The 12,165-nt window shown below is 31.5% G+C and overlaps 1 protein-coding gene and 1 long non-coding RNA gene across 3 annotated transcripts in view; both read left to right on the top strand.

Annotated features, from left to right (window-relative positions):
• Positions 1 to 3,007: 3,007 nt before the first annotated feature.
• LOC115879627 lies at positions 3,008 to 4,892 on the top strand. The gene is made up of 2 exons (XR_004049743.1): positions 3,008 to 4,347; positions 4,439 to 4,892. It is a non-coding gene; the product is annotated as an uncharacterized LOC115879627 (long non-coding RNA).
• Positions 4,893 to 5,903: 1,011 nt separating this feature from the next.
• LOC115879604 (PR domain zinc finger protein 15-like) overlaps positions 5,904 to 12,165 on the top strand; it is a 38,025-nt gene continuing 31,763 nt past the window's right edge. The window contains exons 1-4 of one of the 2 annotated variants that reach the window (XM_030896497.1): positions 5,904 to 6,155; positions 6,215 to 6,529; positions 6,677 to 6,818; positions 7,373 to 7,569. In XM_030896497.1, coding sequence (XP_030752357.1) covers positions 6,054 to 6,155; positions 6,215 to 6,529; positions 6,677 to 6,818; positions 7,373 to 7,569 — 756 coding nt within the window. In that variant the 5' untranslated portion in view covers positions 5,904 to 6,053. Of the gene's footprint in view, positions 6,156 to 6,214; positions 6,551 to 6,676; positions 6,819 to 7,372; positions 7,570 to 12,165 lie in introns of those variants that run through there. The other variant, XM_030896498.1, reaches the window with a different exon arrangement.

Genomic DNA, 12,165 nt, shown 5'->3' on the forward strand with positions numbered 1-12,165 from the left:
ACTTGATTGTGCTATACGTCGTTGCTAGTTTTGTACCTTTTGTTAACATTTGAATACGTTTTTTTCGTAATTAATTACAATATCACCGCCTACACCATAGGCGTAGTCAAAACATTTATTAAAAATATAAATATCCCTTCAAGCAGTTAAATTAAGAAAAATATATGGCCACGGCACTGTTTGGAGCCAAGATAACAATTTGGTCTCGGGTGTTTATATGTCCTTGTATTCTTTAGTCATTCCCTAGTGCATGTCACCAAACAGTGCCGTGCAATGACTAAAGTATACAATATACAACACAGAGAAATATAAAGTATACAAGGACAAATAGCACCCAAGACCAAACCACGGCACATAAAACAATCGGCACGCCAACTCTGCTCAGATTCCTCTGTTTAAAATTTCTATAAAATTTGACCTTGACGGAGCCATTATCGTTTCCTAGTCAGGGCCGGATTAAAACGTATCAAAAAATTTCTCAGAAAATACGACAGGGTCGTATTAAAAAAATACTGTAATTGACTGAAACTGAATTTTATTTACACAATACTTTTGTCCAAACAAATGAATCCTCAACCGCGCATACTTCTCGACGAGTAAAAATGAGAAAATCAATTAAATATTTCACTGTAGAGAATAGACAATTAAAATTAAAAAACATGCAACTAACAAAAACATGCCAGGAGTTACAAACAAGAATTAAAGAAATACCAATAAAATATTTATTGAACAATATAAAGAGGCTACGTACAAATTATGCCCATCAATGGGCGTAGCAAATTTTATTAATATTTAAATTTCACAAATTAATAAATCCACAATTTTTTGAGAAACTTCTATTTTTTTCATGGCAGGAAACAAAGTAGGTACCGCATTGTATTTTATACGGTTACAAAGTGAATTGGTAAACATTTTAAATTCAAAATGAACAGAACGCAACTTGTACCTTTTGTGGGCCTTATTTATATCTTCAAAATGTATTGTTAACTTATTTTAGATATACTCATTTTATTTACTTTTATAATTATATTTAAATTAATAGTATAATGATTTTTAAATTTAATTTTTAATGTATAGATACAACATTAAATTTTACTAAATATTTAACATTAAATCTTACTAATATTAAAGTTTGTTAAGATTTTTAATTAGATCTTCCTATTTAGCTGAATGTCCTAATATGTATACTAGTGTTTTTTTTCACAACTAAAATATGTTAAAATAATTAATCACATATATACATACCTAATAGGATCTCTAGGAAACAGAAAGAAACTTTTATTGAACAACAAAAATAAAACTACTAAAACAAATTATATTACATTATAATAATAATAGCTCCTGTATATAGCGTTTGACGCCTTGGGAGTAGCAAGGTACAACTTGCCATACTAGAGCCGTTCGGTATACAAAGGAAGGTAATGTGGCTAGCACTACGCTTCAACCGCCTATTATTTCTCGAAATTTCGCGTTACCTCAGGATTGTGAATCCCAAGTACTCATTTAAGGCTGAGTCGACCTAGGTACCCAAACTATTTTTATTTTAATAAAAATTGTCGGCTGATGAAATGCCGGGTGTGGGATTCGAACCCACTACCTTGAGATTGGTAGACGAGAGCCTGTACCTCTACGCCACCGGGCATCTTTTAGCAATTATAATACATAAGAAACGAAAATAAAACTAGAAAACCCAACTATATCACATAATAAACAAAAATAAAAAAACCAAAAAAAATATATCACTCAAGAAAAAATCAAAATAAATTAAGTCGCACGCTACTGACCCGAATCTGCCGTAACTGAAAACTAAAATATTTTTGATAAATGTTTTCACTACGCCTATGGTGTATCTGGTGGTTTCAATGAGGTTTCAATGACTAAAGAATACAAGGACAAATAGCAACCGAGACCAAACTGTGACCATTCTTCCAAACAGTGCCGTGGCACATATATTTCTTAATATAGCCGCTTGAAGCGATATTTATATTTTTGGTAAATGTTTTCACTACGCCTCTGGTGTATCCTGTGGTATTATACTAATTAATTACGACAAAAACGTATTAAAACGTTAACAAAAGGTACAAAACTAGTATCGACGTATAGCACATATCAAATATATATAATATCAGAAAAATAATTATCGAATTCAATAAAAAAAAACGCTAAAAAGGTGTAGTGGACTGTTTAGCGTAACTGTTGACTATCATTGCGCCTTTTACACTTGAAAGCTGAACAAATTACCATTGTAATAAAGTTTATACAAAGTTTACTACACACAACCGACTATTAAAAATCGCTAAAATTGTCGCTGATGACCACCTGATGACCAACTGATGATTCATTCGTTATGTCCAAAAAAATGGCGTCTAAAGGTCACAAATTTTGCTGCAGCCCGTATATGGTCTTTACATGTCCTTGTATTCTTTATATAGTCATTGGGTGGTATCATACTAATTACGAAAAAAAAACGTATTAAAATGTTAACAAAAGGTGTACAAAACGAGTATCGACGTATAGCACATATCAAGTACATATAATATCAGAAAAATAATTATCGAATTCAATAAAAACACGCTCAAAAGGTGTAGTGGACTGTTTATTTCCCTATAAAACGTAACTCTTGGCTCTTTCTTATCATTGCGCCTTTTACACTTGAAAGCTCAACAAATTACCATTGTAATACAGTTTATACAAAGTTCACTACACACAACCACCTATTACAAATCGCTAAAATTGTTGCTGATGGCCAGTTCATAACTCATTCGTTATGTCCAAAAAAATGGCGTCTAAGGTCACAAATTCTGCTGCAGCCCGTATATGGGCGTTACATGTCCTTGTATTCTTTAGGCCCGTATTTATAGTTGCATCTCGAGACGCCAAGACGGTCTTGGGCTCTCGAGAGCGGAATCCACAGAATACACAAGGAAACGTCATTTTGGAGATTGCGATTTTCATTTTGGAGATTGTCATTTTGGATAGTTTATGTTATCTGTGGATAGTTTCTTAACCTAACTTTTTTAGTAAACAAAATAAATCCCTTGCAAATCCGTTTTGTCTGATTAAACAGTTTTGAATATGTTAGAAGAGTGTGAGGATATTTTGGACCATGTGGAAGAAGAAAATCGTGTTCGAGTTCCAAAAAGATATATACGGAATGCAGGAAATCCAATAGAAATGTTTAGCGAGGGGGGATTTATGCCAATATAGGTTTAACAAGGCTACAATTACAGAAACTATTTTACCTCTTATAAATTGAAGACTTGCAAAAACCTACCAATCGTGGTTTACCCATTCTCCCCGTTATTCAATTACTAATTTGTTTATGGTTTTATACGACTTGTAGTTTTCAGATATTAAATGGAGACATGCTTGGTATTAGCCAACCTACAATAAGCCAGATTATCAAGAGGGTGTCCATTTTAATAGCAGAACATTTGGGTGAATTTGTATGATGCAACCATAAATGGTTGAACAGCATTATTATTCCAATGATACTGCCTTCAGCTTGTGCAGATGATAACAACAAATGGGATACATATATTAAGAATATAGAAAGAGCTATAAATACATCTGTGAATAAATCCACTGGCGAAAAAAACTCCTGAATTATTATATGGATATATTCCGAAGATTGAAGATGGATAAGTGAGATTATTGACGGTAGAGAATGAAAAGTATTCAATTACCTGAAAAATTGAGAAAAGAGGTCAAAGAACATATAGAAATGGAACAAAGGAAGTATAAAAAAATTATGATAAACATATAGATTTAAAGGTATCACAAAGATAGGAGACATGGTCTATATGAAAAGTGCTACTAAATATAAGGGACTATTTACAGTGACACAAGTTCTACCCCATGACACAGAAAAACACATAAACAGAAGTATTTAGAAGAATATGTTTAATGTTTAATGAATACTACTTTTGGTTTATTTAGTTTTGAATAGTTTCATAAATTTTTAAAATCTTTAAATATCATAAATTTAGAATGAATATTTTTTTTATTGTTGTAGGTAATTTTTAAGTTAGTTTTGTTAATTAAGTCTTGGAGACTAAGACATAGTCAGGTTGGACGAGTGTCAGAGAATAAATTAAATTTATAAGTAAAGGCAAAAATTGTCAGTCACTGATTTACGTAGCAGACTAGAAAAAAAAGAATAGAGAAGAATGTCATCTAGACGAGAAGAAATAAGGAAGCAGTAAAAACGCAATAATCATAGAATGTGTATTGTGAAATATTATTCTAAATAAAACTATAAAACATGGAGTATCAACTTTATATAGAGTGGTCAACTCAATAAGAATACAGAATTTACACCAAGGAATAAAATCTTGAAAATTATAGGTATACGGTATACATCCAATATTGTATATTATGTGATATGATATTTATATAAATATTCATGATGAAGAAAATAAAAAGACAATTTTTTTAGTTTTAATGTATTAGTGGGAAAATTCTGTGTGACCAGTTAAAACAAGCACTTAACTGTCTGGTCATAGTGAGCGTAAAACTACTAAGAAATCATATGTTATTTAAGTATAGAAAAACAGTATTTTTATGATAACTAATAATAGACTATAAGAAATTACTTAAAATATGTTACATGTAAATATATAAACACTAACTTAACACTAATAGAAAAGTAAATAAAATTATTATATAGGTACTAGTTACCTTGGAACATTACTTAACATATTACATAATTACTAGATATACATATATTAATACAATAAATACATTAATTTGCAAAATGTTGAATAAGATTTCTTCAAAAATCTAACCCTCTTCCTTTTTATTTATAATTGGAATGTGTAAATTAGCATCTTCAAAATTATCTAAATTTTCCCTTAAACCAATATTATGAAGAACAGCTGTTGCACAAATAATAGCAACAGTTGTTTTGTAAACCTCGGAGAAATGGAAGACGTTTTTACCAAGTCCCAAATAGCCTTTCAACATTTCGCTTTCTTCTATGGGCAAAGTTATACCTGGTTTCTTGTTGATTACCTAGCTGTAGAACAGAAGTCAATAGAATTGGCCTACATCTATATGCATTGTCTCCAAGAAGTAAATCACGAATATCACGCCTTTCCATTAGCATTCTTAAAATTACTTCGATTGAATATAACACTATCATGACTTGACCCTGGATATCCAACTATAATATCCATAATTTCCCTTTGGGACCTGAACATTTAGACCTATATTGGCATAAATCCCCCTCAAGCAAACATTTTCTATTGGATTTTCTGCATCCCGTATATACCTTTTGGAACTCGAAGACGATTTTCTTCTTCCACATGGTCCCAAAATATCCTCAAACTCTTCTAACATATTCAAAATTCAAAACTGTTTAATCAGACAAAACGGATTTACAATGGATTTATTTTGTTTACTAAAAAAGTTAGGTTAAGAAACTATCCACAGATCACATAAACTATCCAAAATGACAATCTCCAAAATGAAAATCGCAATCTCCAAAATGACGTTTGCTCGTGTATTCTGTGGATTCCGCTCTCGAGAGCCCAAGACCGTCTTGGCGTCTCGAGATGCAACTATAAATACCAGCCTTTTAGTCATTGCTCTCGGGCAAGTCCACAGGCAAGTCTGCCAAACGCGAAAAGCTTGGCTTGCCAAAGACTTGATCCGGGATGGATTCGGGATTCGGGCCACAAATGCAACTATTTCATCTAAAACCCGGGTTCGCAATTGAGTTCACAATTCTTTCGGCGTATGGAACCATAGAGTATGGAACGCTATGGGTATTACTCACGGATGTATATAATACATCCGTGGTAAAATTGCAAGGTAAAGTATCGATACCTCAAAAGATCGAGTCGTGTGGAACATTCCTATTATAGCATAACCTATAATTTTTAAATTTTGTGTTATTTTAGTTTGCTGTGGTCTGTTCCGTGGTTGTTGTCATGTCATGTTGTTGTTTGGAAAGATTGGAAATTGTTGGATAGGGAAGTTGCAAATAGGAAATAGGAAATAGGAAATAATAATAATACAAAACTGTAAATATCATGTAAATTAACAATAAAATGGAAAAAGCATATCAAAATAAAGTTGTTGAAGATATATGCATAATTTGTGGGGAATATCATTTTTATAAAAATTGCAAATATACAGTTAACTCTAGACAGGTAATATATTTGTAAATATTGCTAGTTAATTTATTCAGGTATATTTTATGGCGGTACAGATTTTGGATAAATTAATTCCTACAAGAGCCAGACTTACATTGCCAGATATGTTGGAAATAAGAACAATGGCAACTGGCATGCACACAGTTGTTACAAAAGCAGTTTTAGCAGCTGGAACAGAATTTGGACCATTTATTGCTAAAAAAGAAAACACCTTAAATCCTTTTATTCAATTTCCACTTAAAATATTTTCTGAGGAAAATTTCACATCAACAGAATATTACTTAGATACAAGTGATGAAACGGAGTGTTCTTGGATGATGTTTGTTTCTCCTGCTAATGATGTCTCAGAACAAAATTTAATTTGTTATCAAGTAATTGTCTTAGTTTATTAGGTAGCTAATTTATTAAAGAATTATCTAGTAACCGTAATGTTTTACAAAGAATTAAATATCACAATTATAATGTACTTTTATGTTACTAAGTAGGTACCTACCTAGTATATGTGTGTTGTTTTGTAGAAAGAAGGAGATATATTTTTTATGGCCATAAGAAGTATAGCTGAAGGGGAAACTTTAAAAGTGTGGTATTCTCCATATTATGCAATCAAAATGCAGAAAAAAATATTGTCATCAGAAATTAAGAAATCAGATAATTTACCAGGTAATTTTAATTAATGAGGTTTTATTTCTTTTGCATACAGTATAAACAATGGTTGATTGGTTGAAGCGGCAAGTAAACTACATTTAAAGAAGCAATAACATTTTTTAGTAAAGTTTATTTTTCTGGCTTGAAAGTCAGCACAAGCATTCATTCTGAAAAGTAATGTACACGGTGTTGACAATGTTTTTTTTTGTTATAGCATGCTGCATGCACATTTAAGTATCCCAAAAACCAAGGCTTGTAAACATTTAACCCTTTTAACTTATAATAACTGCTTTATTTTATCCCTAAGGATTCAAAAATGAAATAAAATACCATGTGTTCAATAAGAAAAAGTGTACCTTCTTGGATTTTTTTTTGAACAGCTTATAAATTTTGCTAAAAACAAAAAAAAATATAGAGAAAAACAAACAACATAGAAAAATAGAAATTATAGATAGTTTTGATTTCAGATTAATTCTAAGAATAAAACTTATCCTATTTAAAAAAAAAATTAAAATATACCTTTTATAATATACAATAATTTGCTTCATATTTTTAAAATATTATTTTAGAATCACCTAATAAGCCGGATTTAAATGTTCTAATAAAAGAACAGCAGAAAATCATTACAAAGGAAATTTGGAACTGCAAGTTTTGTTACAAATTAGAAGAAAGTGTCATTGAATTTGCCAAGCATCTGTACAATCACTATGCTTTGCGGAAAAGAAAATCTTGTCAATATTGTAAACAAACATTTTTACATATAAAGGTGAGATTTATGTTATTTATAGATTATGTGAGATTTATGCTTTTGTGGATTACGATAAGTAAATATGTATTTATTTTTCATTTATTAGTATGGATCGATCAACAATGATTGAAATAGTAGGCAATGCTGAGAGGTTTTGGTAATTATTGGGAAAACTGGAAATCGTCCGATTTTCACCAAAATTGGTATACACACTATTTTGAGGTCGTAGATTACGAATCTGAACTTTTTTCTTGGCGGTCTCTTACCGTTTTTCAGAAAAACGGAAAATTATTTGATCATTGAATTTTTCTTTATTTCGGCCCTATAAAGTAATAATTTCACTATATTTTCATTACATTATAGTTTATCTAAAAGCCACACTTGATTGGGGATAGAAAAATGTCCAAAATTTTACTGAAAAACAATTTTCTTAACAAAATAACAAAGAAAATTGAGACCAGATGGAAGTTTGACATTTTATATATCCTTCTTTCTCTCTCCTATGTAATGAGAGAGACAAATATATTCTAGACCTAATCTAGAAATTTGAAAATTTACAACGTTGCCATATCTTCTATTTTTTCGGGTGATTAGGGATTTTAAATAAATTACCTATTATGGGATCTGACAATAATTAAATATACCTACCTATATCCACAAAGTTACGCGGAAGAGTTTTGATTGCATTGGTTTCAACTTCTATGCGGAGGGGGTTAATCTTTTTTATTGTTATATTTATAACCACAAAGTTGCACGAAAGAGTTTTGATTGCATTGGTTACAACTTCCATGCGGAGGGTGTTAATCTTTTGTTGTTATATTATATCAAAAAAAGATTAACCCCCTCCGCAAAGAAGTTATATGCAATCAAAACTCTTACGTGCAACTTCGTGGTTATAAATAGTCAGATCTCGTTGGTAAAAACAGTTATGGGAAGGAGCCGTTCTTCTGGCGACCGCCTTTCGTAATCCCAGAATAAGCGAAAAAAACACTCTAAATTTAGGTTTAGCATTGGCATCGTTGCTTTAAATGCCAGAAACACATAACCCAACATTTTGAGATTGTTTACAAATTTATTTTAGCAAATTTTCCTCTATTATGCATAGAATCGGTTAAAAAAGTAACAGAAAACAGCAATAACATCATTGTTTATTGAATACCTAACAAAATATGCGCCAGAAAACCTTAAAAATATGAGAAATTAAGAAAAATTCGATGTTGAAATAATTTTCCGTTTCTGAAAAACTGTAAGAGACCGCTAAGAAAAAAGTTCGGATTCCTAATTTACGACCTCAAAATAGGGTGCATACCAATTTTGGTGAAAATCTGACGATTTCCAGTTTTCCCAATAATTACCGACGTTTTTAGGATCAGTAATTGGTACTGATAAAACAAATTATCGATAGAAATTTTTTATCAAATTATGTCAATTTCTTGACGTCAATTTGTTTGGCTTTTTTATCTTTTTAAAAATTTTTGTTTTGACCTGGATATTTGGGAATTTGACTTATTTTTAACTATACTATAAGTGCAAACTATAGTGTTCTACATAGTAGTTGGAATAGTTGCATCGTCTCGACATATTAAACAATATTAGAATTTGAATGTAAACAGCCAAGTAACTTATAATCTGTACAGAACCGCATTTTTTGAGTACAGTTAATTATCTAATATTGAAAAGGGTATAGTTTGACGAATTTAAAATACTGTTGACCAGGAAGTAACAAACGAAGATAGAAAAGTATTATAAGCCCATATAAAGGTATATTTTGTCGTTTAAATTTATAAAAATATGTAAAACTTTTTACTACTACTTGCAAATGTATTTTATTGTATATAGGACACCTTCTAACAATGGCGGCAAATAATGAAAAATGCTGTTAAAAAAAATCAAATAATAACGTCATTTTTAGCATAAAAACTAGAGAAATACACTTTCTCCATTGAAATTAGTTAAGTTGGTTTTTCTTGTAAAGGCTGTGCCCACCTTCTTCATCAGAATTCACGAGCCGCTACTGCCTAGTTTAGCGTTGCCAACTTTCAAAATAAAAGATAGAGCACAAGAGGTAAAAAAGAGCTACAGGCGAAACATTTTTGAAACCTCGCCTAAATGTTCTCAAGAACTTACCAGAAAGTTATGTAAACATTATGCGGATGACGGACTTTCTTATACACCCGGAAAACAGTTTGGTTTGGTTTGAAACAAGGTTCAAGGTTGTTTCCTCGCCTCAAAACTACTCGTGAAATTGCAGAGAAACGCCTGAGGGATTTTTTGGCGACTTTCGGTTGTTTCCTGTCGTCTCGTTCAATTTCGTCTTGTCTCGAGTTACTTCCACGACGCTACGTGTCGGTTTCTATACCCGAGACAAAGGACTTTTTTTCCTAAATCACAGTGAAATAAGTAAACCTAGACGTTTCTGTTGTTACGATGATATTTTGTTAATTACAACATAAGTTTATCTCAACACCGGTGTTTATTTCAGCACCGGTGTTCATCTACAACACCGGTGTTTATCTCGACACCGGTGTTTATCTCAACACCGGTGTCGAGATCAATACCGGTGTCGGTGTCGATGTCGATGGTGCCGTTTGTTTGTTTTTTTTTAGATTTTTTTAATGTAAAGCCCCATACTCACACTTCGCTACTTCACTTCCTTCCTTCGTCGCGTCCCTTCGTCCAAAAATCTTATATTTACTATGGGAAATGTCGATTTTATGCGACTGTGTGTTCCTTCCTTCTTTCGTCAAAACGCTCCTTCGTCCGTTTACTTCCTCGAAACGCTCCTTCCCCGTATGGTCGGTTTTTGGACGAGGTAGCAAAGGAATTATCACGAACACAATAAAAGTATTAAAATATATAAAATATATAAATCGATCTTGGATTTCATTCGTAGTTGATTTCTTGATTTGGCAGTACGTCTGTACAGGGTGTCCCATTTTCGTGTGTTTTGCAGGGTTTCTCTTTTATGAGTCGAGATACAAAGATGCGGTTTTCACATTACGCTGTTACTTTTTTATGAAACTAAAGATGCTACATACAGATATGTCCTACCTCTCTTACTTCCTAAAATACAGGGCGAATCTGAAATTTTTGCATTTTTCGATCCCCTTTGTATCATAACTTATCGAAAAGGTAAAAACGGTCTCCCCTACAGTTTTTCACGTAGAATGCCGTGACGTAACTATTTCTTCGTTGGAATCTGTCTTTTTTTAAATAGACTAAAACTTATATGTTTTTTTAAATGCGATATTTTGTATATTATTTTATTTTCCTTGTTACGGGCTTTCTAAAATACTTATTTTCTTAAACGGGGTAAAAATCCATTATTTAACTTTATTACATAGTCGGCCGGTTTAAATTAGGCAATCAAAACAATCAACTAATTTATTCGACGTAAAATGTTGGTTATTGGCACGTTATTTAAAAGCAGCACAAGTTCAGTTTCCGTGTAGTTTATCAAAATATCACGATGCAAAGCAAAATTATCTGGTAAAATTAAGTTAAATAAAATAAGAGCCGTTTAGCAGTTTAGCAGTACTTAAATAAATAAATATAGAGTATATTATAATTTTTGAAATAACAAGGCAAATAAAATAAAAAATAATATATAGAGTGTCCTGTTTAAAAAAAAATAACATAAGTTTGAGTCATTTTTCGAAATAGACAGCTCCCAACGAAGAACCACTTTCGTCACTGCCATTCTACCTGAAAAACGAGACACGGGCGGTGGCTAAGAACTCAATGGGTAGAACAAAACAAAATCAGGGTATCCGGTATATACCTGTACATTTAGATGAACAGTCTAATTTTATAAAAGGTATTTCCAACGACCGCATAGTAAATACCCGGTATAATACCAGTAATAATCACGAATACGAGTATATCTACAATATTTCTTATATATATATATTGTAGATATTATATATTGGTATATTTCTATTCCCGGTATTATACCGGGTATTTACTATTCGGTCGTCGGAAACCTCCTTTATTAAAATTAGGATGTTCATCTAAATCTACAGGTATATACATATATACCTAGATTTTATTTATCTACAAATTGGGTACTTACCCACCGCCCATCACTGACCCTTTCACATTTTCGATAAGTTATAAGATAATCGAGATACAAAGGTTATCGAAAAATGCAAAAATCCTACTAATTAAAAAATAAAAAGTAAAAGAAAGAAATAAGAAATAACTTTGAACTAAGAAGGCTAGGATAAATATGTGTGTAGCATATTTAGTTTCATAATAAGTAGAACAATGATGTGAAAACAGCATCTTTATATCTCTACTCATAAACTAGAAACTCCATAAAACACACAAAAATGGGACATCCTGTACATCTAGCTATCGCCAGTCGATATAAAAATTATCCACACACAATAGTCTAAAAAATAGAAGAAAAAAACAATATTGTCTTCATATTTGTGAAAAAATACATGTCCATATTTATGTAATCGTAGTGACAAAAATAAAAAAATAGAAATAGTGTGCAAGAAATGGGGATTGACACCATTAACGTTTAATTAGTATGTCATATTTCATGGTTTCGATATAAATTACATAATAAACTTTATTCTATTGTTGACTCGCCTTGTACATTCATAC

Source organism: Sitophilus oryzae, unplaced genomic scaffold, assembly GCF_002938485.1.
Source record: "Sitophilus oryzae breed Bouriz unplaced genomic scaffold, Soryzae_2.0 scaffold_1582_pilon_pilon, whole genome shotgun sequence".
NCBI lineage: Eukaryota > Metazoa > Arthropoda > Insecta > Coleoptera > Curculionidae > Sitophilus > Sitophilus oryzae.